The 12,110-nt window shown below is 44.4% G+C and overlaps 1 protein-coding gene across 1 annotated transcript in view; it reads left to right on the top strand.

Moving 5' to 3' along the window:
- Positions 1 to 12,110, top strand: part of CA10 (carbonic anhydrase X) — a 366,550-nt gene that overhangs the window by 339,386 nt on the left and 15,054 nt on the right. The window contains exons 5-6 of the mRNA XM_006764028.2: positions 5,901 to 5,996; positions 9,465 to 9,537. Of these exons, the coding sequence (XP_006764091.1) occupies positions 5,901 to 5,996; positions 9,465 to 9,537 (169 nt within the window). The remainder of the gene's footprint in view (positions 1 to 5,900; positions 5,997 to 9,464; positions 9,538 to 12,110) is intronic.

The raw sequence follows: 12,110 nt of genomic DNA on the forward strand, positions 1-12,110 counted from the left end.
CGGGAAGGCCGGGGATGATGGGAGGGGCGGGGCAGGCAGGGGGTAAGAGATCAACCGAAGGACTTGTATGCATGCATATAAGCATAACCAATGACACAAGACACTGGGGGGTAGGGGAGGCCAGGGGATTGTCAAGGGCAGGGGGGAAAAAAGGGAGGCATATGTAATACTCTTTGTAATACTTTAAGCAATAAAAAATATATATATTAAGAAAATAAATAAATAAATAAAAGTCTTCTGGAACATACTAATAAATCCATCATGACCAAGCTTCTTTGTGGGTAGTAGAAGTAGGGAAAAGATTCTTGCCTTAACCAAAGGCACGGTATTGCATTACACCTCTGCAATGATTTAGAACAAAGTGAGTCTTCCTTAATACTACTTACATGTGCTCTGAAATACTTATTCAAAGAGCATTTAACAAAAGTGACCTGAACACAGCAGAATAGTGGTTTTCACCCAGAGGGGTGATCATGAGACGAGGATAGACAGTGCACAGGTCGGTTGAGACCATGTGTTCTGTACATCTCCTGTCTCCGTAGCATGAACTACAGAGAGAAAAGACCGGAAAAATCTCCTTGGCCATCCAGACAATAAGATAAAGTAAGATACAACAGTGAGTGGTAAACAGATCCTGTCCTCAAGAAATACGATCGGGATGTGCTTCCGCCTGGCTCTGCTGTTACCCTTGGAACGGAACAAGCCGCTCATCCTCTCATTTCCTTTATCTGAGCCCCAGCAGCCAGACATCCCTAATAGTAATAATCACCGCGGCCACTTAACGCGTGTGTGCTCTGTGCCAGGCACTGCGTCCGAATCCTGCTTCGTCTCATTTATGCACTTCAGCTCATTTCTATGTCTTAGCTCTTTTAATCACTCCAGCCAGGCTTTGATGATTATGTCGGAGTCACAATTCTGCATGTGAAGAAATCGAGGCTCTAAGAGACTCAATAACCCAGGACATTTGGCTACAGAGCCAGTGAAGGATCTCCGTTCGTGCCCTTCTCAGGGAGGAGTTTGAGGTCATGGGCGTGTGGGGAGGAAGTGGGTGAATGCAGAGAAAGAGGGCAGGAGCAATGACGTCTGGGTTGCAGGATGCCAGTGAGGCAGAGAGTTCATTAAAGTCGCCAGGGTTCAAAAAGTGCCCACAGATTCCCAGCCGTCATGGCTCAATGATTGAGCATCAACTCATGAACCAGGAGATCACAGTTGGATCCCCAGGCAGGGCACACGCCTGGGTTGCAGGTTAGGTCACCAGTAGGGGCAAGCAGGTAGCAGCTGATGGATGATTCTCACTCATCATTGCTGTTTCTATCTCTCTCTACCTCTCCCTTCCTCTCTCTGAAATTAATTTTAAAAAACATATTTAAATATATATTTTTATTTTTTTTTAAGTGTGTACAGAGCTCCCCTTTAAATCCTGGCAGTTAGCAGCCACTGCTCAGAAGTCACACCTGAGAGAATCAAACCTCATTGCAGGAGGCAACTAGAAGCATCTATTTCAAAATGTTCCAGAAAAAAAGAAAAACACATCTGGAGACATCCTTTCTCAGTAGTTCTTGATAAAGGTGGGAGAAATATGTTTCCTTAGAGGAGAGAACTCTCTAGAAGATTCTTGGCCTATGGTTTGTTTTATGAAAATTTTTCAAGTCCAGAAATGGATAAGGAGGAAATACATCCAATCTTTACATCATAGAAGGAAATATAAGGAACATTTGGTGTCTGCCTTTTATATGTGTGGTCATGTCACCTTATCTATTGCACTTGCTTGATTGTACCCTGCATAGTTCCTGGAAGACTGTGTGATGGATCATCTCATTTCATCCCCAGATGATCCTTAGATTCATCCCCACTTTACAGATGAAGAGACTGAGGCACAGAGGAGCTAAGCAGCTAGCCTGAGGTTACTTGGACAGAAGAGACTAGGCTCAGAGTCTTGCCTTTTCCAGTGTCATCCTGCACCTAAACTCGTCACTCCACACATGTACAAACCACCGTGCACCCCCGTGAAAAGCACCATGCGTTAAAATCCAAGTTTCATCTTCTGGGGGGGGGGGGATACCATATTTCACTCTGGTTTTCTAGGTTGCTGTGATAGCTGGACCACATTTGGGGGTCTTCAGTCAATGCAATTATAGGCACTTCTTTATTTTAAACCACAATTGCATTCCATGTCTTAAAATGCAGGAACTCATCAGTCACCAGGCAGACCAGTGATAATTGCCAAACCTTAGACTGACAACGTAGCGGTTGGTACATGTCAAACCGAGTTCTTCTCTGCAGAACTCTCTGTGAGCTCTTGCTCTTAAAGACAAACTGTTAATGACTTTCTATAAATAAGTTCTAGCTTATAATTATTGTTCCAGCAACAGCTGCTGAAATATAGAACACCTCAAATGTAAAACACCTTTTCTTTTCTCTTTACTTTCTTGTGGAAAGAAAACATTTGTACACAGGAAAGCAAAGTGGGCCAGGCTCCCTGTTTGGCTGTGTGACCTGGTAAGAGTTGCTTAGACTCGCTATGCCTTCCTTTTGCCCTTTGCCTATTGCAGGGACAGATGGGGTAATATGGTGAGCTCCTCGAGGACAGGGACTATGCAGCATTTGTCTCTGGGCTCCTGGGGTCTAGCACATGATGGGCACTTGGGACTTGTGTGTTGACTAGAAATAAACTCACTTGAGTTGGCTATGCCTTGCAAGGTTGAAAGGGCTGTAGAAATGTGAAATTGTAATCACTATCATTTAAACGAAAGAAGAGGTTAATACCTAGATCCTTTCAACATGTGCTTCTTCCTATCACTTTAGAAGACGTTCTAGAAAATGAATGGCCCTGAAGTTTTTTATTCATCTCTCAAATTTAAACTAGCAGTGTTGGCTAACTACGGACTGCCACCTGTTTTTGTAAATAAAGTTTTATTGGAACCCAGCCACACCCATTCTTTCATATTTTGTCTAAGGCTGCTTTCATATACAAGCAGAATTGAAGAGGTGTGACAGAGGCCATACAGATAGCCCACAAGGCTGAAAATATAGGGTGTGCCAAAAAGTGTATACACACTTTAACAGCCGATAATCCACTTAATTGTCACTCCTTTTCAGATTTAGCTGATTTGAAATAATGGGTGAAGCCAGACTACGCTTGGAACAAAGAAAATTTATCCTAAAGTGCCACTGGACTTTTTTACATAAAAGATAAAGTTTACGGAGCAAAACTGGCAACAGTCGATGAACTGAGGGCACACAAATACTGAACGAAATAATTTCTGATGTTTGCGATTCCATTGCTTCACATTATTCTGGTAGCAGTGCCTGGACCAGAACAGTTATCAGTTTGAAAACAAGTGTTGACAAAAAGAATTATTCGTTTCTGTAGATTCTTTTAAATTTTGAAAATGAACTACATGTTACTAAACACTAACTTTATAATAATTCAAAGTGTGCATACTTTGCGGTGGGGGGGGGGGGCGGGCCGGACACCCTGTGTGTACTATCAGAGTCTTCACAGAAAAGCCTGCTGCCTTGTGAATTATAAGGATGTGTTTCCCTCTACAAGCTCTGACCTCATCCAGTGCCTAGAATGCACATGTCTGAACAGGACAAGGCAACAGCTACAGGCAGTGTGGTTGCCCCGACAAAGACCTGGGAGGTAGGTGGAGGGAAGGCAGCACCTTCTCACAGTGAAGCCCCGCTAGTGATGCTTGAACTGGTGCAAGTCCTCAAGCAGCTTTCCGTCCTGCCTTTGATGCCAAAGTTGTGTTCTGACAGGTGGGAACCAGAAGTCTGGCCATGGCCACGCTGCCTTCCGGAGTCTTCTGGATAATTTTGCTTCTTTCCCCCCAATTTGGATGCCTTTTATTTTGTTTTCCGGTCTAATTTTTCTGACTGTGACTTCTAGGACTTTATCGAATAGAAGTGGCAATAGTGGGCATCCTTGCCTTGTACTGGATCTTAGAGGAAACTTTTTCAGTTCTTCCCCATTGATTATGATGATAGCTGTGGGTTTTTCAGGTATTACCTTTATCGTGTTAAGTTCCCCTGTGCCTTTTTAAAATAGTTTTTATCGTGAATAAATAGTGAGTTTTGTCAAATTATTTTTGAGGTTTTGTATTTTTTATCATTCTGTTAATATGGTGGATCACATTGTTTTGTATATATTGAACCATCCTTGCATCCCAGGAAAAAATCCCACTTGGCCATGGCGTATAATCCTTTTAATGTGCTGTTGAATTTGGTTTGCTAGTATTTTATTGAAGATTATTGTGTCTGTGTTCATTAGGGATGTTGGCCTATAGTTTTCTTTTCTTGAAGTGTCTTTGTCTGGCTTTGATATCAAGATTATGCTGGCCTCATAAAATGAGTTTGGAAGTGTTCCCTCTTCTTCTATTTTTTTTTTTTTTTGGAAGAGTTTAAGGAGGATTGGTATGAATTCTTCTTTGAATGTTTGGTAAAAGCCACCTATGGAACTATCTGGTCCAGCTTTTCTTTATTGGAAGTTTTTGTTATGACTACTTCAATCTCCATATTTGTGTTCGTTTGTTCATGATTCTATTTTTTCTTGACTCAGTCTAGGTAGGTTATACATTTCTAGGAATTTACCCAAATATTTTAAGCCCTACAGGTGTATGTATGTGTAATTTAAAAGCACACAAAAATCTAGAAAAATAAATTCTAAACTGTTAAAAGTCATATTGTTTGAGTTAGGATTAGACAAAGGTAGAGGAGGCGGCCTATCACTTTTTTTTCTTCTCTATTTTTTATTTTGTTATAAAAATTATATTTCTGTACTGTTCAAAAATCTGTTTTAAAACCACAGCCCTGCCCTAGCCAGCTTGGCTCAGTGGATAGAGTGTCAACCTGCAGACCAAAGGGTCCCAAGTTCGATTCTGGTCAAGGGCATGTACGTTGGTTGCAGGCTTTTCCCCGGCCCGGGCCCTGTTTGGGGCTTATGCAGGAGGCAACCAATCAATGTATTTCTCTCACATCGATGTTTCTCTCTATCTTTCTCTCTCTCCTCCACTCTCCCTAAAAAGTCAATGGAAAAATATCCTTGGGTGAGGATTAATAAAAAAAATGTTAAAAAAATAAAACCACAGCCCTAAGATGAGTCCACAGAGAGATAATCATACCCATTTTTTCAGAGGAAACAAGTGAGTCCCACAGAGGTGGGGTATTAGTCATGTGGCTCTAAATTGGGGGTGGGGGGCAATTCATGTGACTATATATGTATGCTCTGTCACACAATTTTTTAAAGAAGAGGTTTAAAAAAATATTAGGTAACAGAGGGAAACCTGTTTTGCTGGAACACAGTTCCAGAACTCCTTTTGCCCCCAGACTGCTGTTGCACAAGGTCCCAACACGCACATTGCGGATCTTCTCGGAAGGAGGAAGAAGTTGAGTCCAGCACAGTCAGATGACCTGGGATGGCTGGTGCATTGGGAGCCTAAGCCATCAGCTCTGTCTCCTTCAGGACCTGGCAGCTCCCTGCTCGCCCAGCAGCCTGAGGAGGATTTACTCGCTGCCAGTGGCAGCTGTCGGTGCAGGACGTGGGCCCCTGCAGGGCAGTTCCGCTCCTCATACGGGAAATTCACTTTATACGCACTTTAGGGGAAATGTCCCGAGATGGAGCCAGAGCCAGATGGGCACTGAGCTGATGGAAGGCATGGTTGTTACCAGAAAACATTTGCAAATATAGATGGGTATTTTTGTATGTGTGTGCATATGTGTCTGTGCATGCATTTTACCCACACACCTCTCCTCGAAATCCCTTCAGTTACAATATTGTCTCTCCAGTTGTTCTACAATATACTTTACAGTTTACCCTTATGTTGGGTGGATATGCTGTGCCTCACACATTTTAATGCTACACTGTTGTTCTTATTATGGTTTCTCCCTCCTTCTAGGTGCAGCTCATCCACTATAACCATGAGTTGTATACAAATGTCACAGAAGCTGCAAAGAGCCCGAATGGATTGGTGGTAGTTTCTATATTTATAAAAGTAAGTGTCTTGCATTCCTTTATTCTTCTCCTCTTGCCATTCCCACCGCAATCAGGATATCTTTCCACAGTCCTGCTGCATGTTAGACCTAGCACAGTGGGTGGTGTGTGTGCCCAAGAAAACCTGCAGGGTAGTGATTTGACATCCACGAGATTTATGAAGAATGAGATCCCTCTCTGCGAGACACAGCATGACGGGTTCCATTTCACAGCACCGGGGCCTGACCTAGAGAACAGAAACAGTGCTGGATCCAGGTCCCACGTTATGCAGAAAAATCAGAACCAAGTAATAGGAGAGGAAGGGGTAGCTCACTGACACCCCACAGGGTTAAAGCCCTGCCCATCCTTTGGAAAAAGAGATGCATGTGAGATGTCCCTCCCCTTGGGCGCTGCACTAAACAGCTCCCTCCAGTTTCCCCACTATAGCTCTGGGCATCCTCCTCCTCCCTCCCTTCCTTTCTCCCTCCCTCCCTCTCTCCCCCTCCCTCATAAGCATCCCCTGAAGAAAACTAAGGAAAGATCACCAGTGCTGACTTTCTGACACTCTCGGGAGGTGCCACATCCTCCTAGCAGTCAACAACAACAACAAATCTCCTACCAAGCCAGTTCTAATTTGTTAAAAGGTAATTACCATGAACATTTTTGACAGATGGAGAGAGAAAACAGGTATGCAAATTTAAAGGAAGAAAGAAAAAAAGAAATTGTCTTTTCAGTTGGTGGAATAAAGCAATGTGTGGCATTTCCAAAAGTTGGCCGTCACTGGGCCAACCCCTTGGGAAGTTTTGGCCAGATCGTTAGAGGAGGTGCCCCAATCTGAACTGGGAATCTGACGAAGATGATTCAGCGTTTGCTACTCCGGGTTCTGAACAGAGTTCTGGTGAGGACATAGCATTGCTCAGAAGAATGGGCAGGGGGGCGCCCCAGGTACCACTCCCTCGCGCCCCCTGAAAGCATCACCCTCCGCAGCAGGCACTTCACCTGCCTGGTCCTCCTTCTCAAGACCCCTTGCCTCCCCTCCCCTTAATTCCTCTCCCTCCCTTCCTGGGTGATTGACAGCAAACTACTCCCTACCCCCTGCTGAAAATCCTTTGGTCCTTCATCAATCTCATGGATGTAAAATGGCCAGCCCCGGGTTTCTTGGGCACACACACCACCCTTTGCGTTATGTATAAGATCCACCGAGATTACTGATGCAAGTCCTGGCTGCCTCGCTGTGGGGTGTTGGGAGGAACTTGTGCCCCGGACCCTGAGGTCAGTGAAAGAGGGGCACTAGCTCCTGTGTCTGTTCGGGCCAGTTTGGCCCTTAGGGTGCTTCCATTCTTCCCCTGAGCAAACCTGAAGCTTTCTGGTTAGACCTCAAAGTAAGCCACAGCATCCCTATCTTCGTTCATTATAATCAACTTCCAGATGTTCCATGAGCTACCCCAGCTGGGACTAGTCATTCACTCGCCCCAATGCACGATCGAGTGTGGGACAGGGGCCAGCCCTGTGCTAGGCGCTCGAAATAGAAATAAAGCCCTCGGTCTCTAAGGGCACACAACGTTAGTAGGCCTCCCCTCCTTCTGATCTTTCCGCCTCCCCTTCCCAGCTCCCTGCAGGGTAGGCAGGAACGAAAATGAGAGGCCCTGCATCTAGGTCAGCTGAGCCCTAGAGATGTCACTGTGCCCAAAAGCTGAGCCGTAGAAGGGTTGGAGTTGTTGGCTAAAAATAAGAGCCTTGTTTATCTGTGGGTTTTACTTATCTCCATCCCCTCCTCATCCCCCATCCTTCCCGTGACCACAGGGAGCTGAGATTTGGCTGTAATTGCTACTCAATCACACACCATTAACTTCCCACTTAAGCTCACTTATACCAAGTACATATTTTATCCTCTCACCCACGCAGCCAACACACTAGAGCCCACAAATCATCTGTGTGCACTTTGGAAATTTTTCAGTTACTTTTAATCAGCTCTAAAGGGTCCAGTCCCAATGTTAGCACTACCCAGACTCACCAGGAACCAGGAGCCCACGGCGCCTGACTGTGGGCCATGGCACATTCATTTCCCACCATGACATTACAGTGGGGCTCTCCTCTTTCAAAGGGTACTTCTGCCCACACCAGTGGCTTCAGGCTATCTTTTAAATGGCCACAGAGGATGGCAAAGCAGCAGTTGGGTTTGGTCCTAACGCTTCTGGGGTACAGCAGTGTCTAATTTGGGACTTTTCTCTGTTTGTGGGTGGGCTTTTACAAACACCATTGAGCATTGTCACTCACCAAGCTCCCCTTGGTGTGAGTCTCAACACAACTCACCCAGGAACAGTGGGAAATGAGAGACAGATGGCGGGAAAATAAACAGTCTGTGCTATTTCCAAACTACAAATTACCTGTTGTTTATCTAATAATAATAATAATCACCTGCTGAATTTTTCCAACCCTCAGAATAAAGCAGATTTAAAATGTTGATGTGTCACAACATCCGATTAGTAGCTGAGGCGTAAATTACAGAGCAGAGCTGAGCCAAGCGAGGTAGGAGATAAACTATTAGGATGAACAAAACTGAGTAAAAAATGGGTGCTAAGAAAACAGTGTCCAAATGGTGGTCCCCTGGATCAAGCTCCTTGAACCTTGCTTTTTCTCCCAACGAAGGAATTTGGAGACCTAAAGGCATGGGCAACTGATCCCTAAACATCTGGTACAATGTTTGGCCTATAATGGATGCTTGATAAATTTTTATTGAATATATGAATGCATAGATGCATAGATGGTTGGATGGATGGATGGATGGATGGATGGATGGATGAATGGATGTATACATAGATGCATGGATGGGTACATGGATGGATGGATGGATGCATGGATGGGTGCATGGATGGATGGGTGCCTGGATAGATGGATGAATGGATTATGCATGGATGGATGATTGAATGGCATAGTGTATGATATATTGAACTTATGCAATAAAGAGCAGTTACATAATAAGGTTCTCTATTACTCTTAGAGATTTGCTTTCATCTCCTGACTCCTCTGTTCTGTGTACCCTTTCTCTCTCACTCTCTACTGAGATTACTATCTCCTTCCTAACATGTCACTCCCTGCCTCTTGCTTAAAACCCTTTGATGGTTCCCCATCCTTAGTTTAAATTCTCTAACATGATTTTCAAAGCCTAGCATGAGGCTAGCCTTTGCCTACTCCTCTCATCTCACCTCCCATACTCTCAGCTCCGTCTACACCGAAGTACATACTTTAACATGGCTAGTTCCCCCATGTCCATGTATGAACAGGTCCTCTGTAACTAATGTGTTTCCTTGCCCTTCCTTGTTTCCATACTTTACCACCAAAGCATTTTGTTAATTTCCACCCATCCTTCAAGACTCAGTTCAGGTCTTAGCTCCCCAGATTCCCCAGGTGGGTGATTCTCTCCTAGCACTGTTCATACAATATTATAGCCATTTATTTACTTATCTGTCTTCTTTCTTTTCTACCCTAGGTTTCTGATTCATCAAACCCATTTCTTAATCGAATGCTCAACAGAGATACTATCACAAGAATAACATATAAAAGTAAGTTTGGTTCAATTTCTCATACAACAGCTATTCTATAAAGGTTAGTTCCGTCTGAAGACAGAAAGCCAGAATCGATGATCTCCAAGGGCCCTTTTTAGCTTCATGATCCTTGGGTTCTGTAGAAAACGACTCTGGAGAGTCACAGTTGGCTAAGAAACAGCCCATTTCAAAAAAAAAAAATTCCCTGGAGTGTCTTTGTCATCCACACCTGTCTAAGGCAATAATGATTATTATGAAGATCGTCATCGTTAACCCATCGATTGGTAATGACCCGGGGCACTTTATTAGCTGACAAACTCCAGCACAGCACATACAGCATTGGAAGGAGAAGAGGGGAATGGTGCTACTGTTGTCCACAGAAATTGCTGGATTTGGGAAGAAAACTTATAAATAGTGCACATCAAGAGATGAAAGAAGTCAGGACAAAAATATATATCTTACCTGAAGCGGGATTAAGTCCTGACTTTGTCCTGAAGCAAGGAGCTTTCTCATTTTGAGTCTGTTTCCTCATCACTAAAGTGAAGAAGTTGAATTTCAGGTGTCTGAGGCCCTTCTGGGATTCTGAATCAAGCAACAGGTAAATAATGATTTTCACAGAAGTTCAAAGCAGCATGCAAACATTCTAACATGCCACTTCCCCTTGGACATCACCCAGAAGAATGAATGATGTTGTCTCCATAGCTATCCCCCACTGCCTCATCAGTGCCCTGGTGGAGTCCTCTCTAAGCTAAGGAAGGGGATGCTGACTTGTGTGGAAATAGCACATTTGATAACTGCCCATAAAAGATTTTATTAGTCTTTTAACTTTTTTGATTAAAAAAGCATGAAAATTAAATAAAATGTTTTCTAATAATCTTGAATTTGCAGTTTAGAGACCGTGAAAAGCCGTGAAATCACACATTAGGCCCCAACACTCAATCTAACAGATTGCCAGCTGCAGAATCAATCATTAGTGAGACTTTCCTCCCCGCCCCACCCCGGCACCGGTCTGATTAATTTTGAGCGATGTGGCTGCAGCTGAAGAAGAAAGTATCTATGTGGGTGTGCGCTATGGGACGGTGTATCGATTCTGGTACAAATAGGGACTGGAGAGCCAAGGTGATGGGTCTTGTTGGGACCCATGATGGATGGCTGTTTCGTGGCTGAGGGAGACTTCTGCTTCAGATGAGGCGTCCCTGCTGACTGCCACCCCCATCCGGTCTGCCGGAACTGAGAAGGACACACTTTGGCAATAGCTGACGTGCATAGCGATGTTAAAACCCAAGACCTTGATTCATTTGTTCACTCACTCACTCCGCACATATCTGTGGAGTGGCTCCTGAGTGCCAAGATCAATATAAAGGACATGTCTGAAAAACTATATATAAAGGACATGTCTGTCCACGAGGTCTTCACTATTCAGTTGGGGAGACAGACTCTCATAGTGTCTGATAAAGATTTGTGTAGCAAGGTCAGTGTTAAAAATATGAAAAGAATGCTTTCAAATCGTAGAAGATCTGCGCAGAATTACATGACAAGGTTGCACAAAGCAGGTGCCATTCAAATAAGGACTGAATACATGAATAACTATTTGCTGGGGAAAGAGAAAAGAGAAGGAAAGAGAGGGAGGAAGAGAGAGAGTGGGCGGGGGGAGGGCGGGGGGAGAATGGAGGAAGGCGGCACATTCTAAGCCGGAAGAGCAGCATCTGCAGCAAAGAGAGCATTAAAAGGACGATGAAGCCCAGCCGGCGTGGCTCAGTGGTTGAGGATGGACCTATGAACCAAGAGGTCATAGATCAATTCCTAGTCAGGATATATGCCTGGGTTGTGGACTCCATCCCCAATGTGGGGCATGCAGGAGGCAGCCGATCAATGGTTCTCTCTCATCATTGATGTTTCTATCTCTTCCTCCCCATTCCTTTCTGAAGGCAATTAACACACCTCTCTCTCTCTCTCCCTCTCTCCTTCCCTCCCTCTCTCCCTCCCTCTCCCTTCCTCTCTGAAATCAATAAAAAATGTATATTTTAAAAAGATGATGAAGAATTCAAAGGGAGGATCTCTGTCCTCATCAGCTCTTCATCTAACAGTAAACCCTATAAACATTGGTGATGATCTGAATTAATGGAGGAATGAAGGCCCCCTGACATAGCAGTGACAGGGAGTGAGTGGCAGGAAGGATGGTTGGGAGCCAGATCTTGAATGGTCTTGATTCCAGGCTGAGGAATGTATGCAGAAGATGTATTTGAAGAAATGCCCTCAGCACCTCCCCAGACTCCCTTCTAGAAATGCAAATAGAAGAGAGCAGGAGCCCCTCCTCTTCTGTCCTTCATAATCTTGCTGTCAGAGCCAAGAAAAAGAAAGAAGAACTAAGGAAGATAAAGAGACCTATGGGGAGAGGTAACTGTGTCAAGCCCCCTAATCACAGGTATTTGGTGCTCCAACATCCATTGGGGAATAACGGAGGTGTTCCCGGTAGCACATTTATCATGCACCTGAAGGTTGGCACCCCAGGGATAATGATGGCCTGACCCGTGGGAATGGCCTAGACACGCTATGCCCAGAACTCTGGCTTCAGGGATTGATTTGCTCAG

This window comes from Myotis davidii, unplaced genomic scaffold (assembly GCF_000327345.1).
Source record: "Myotis davidii unplaced genomic scaffold, ASM32734v1 scaffold699, whole genome shotgun sequence".
NCBI lineage: Eukaryota > Metazoa > Chordata > Mammalia > Chiroptera > Vespertilionidae > Myotis > Myotis davidii.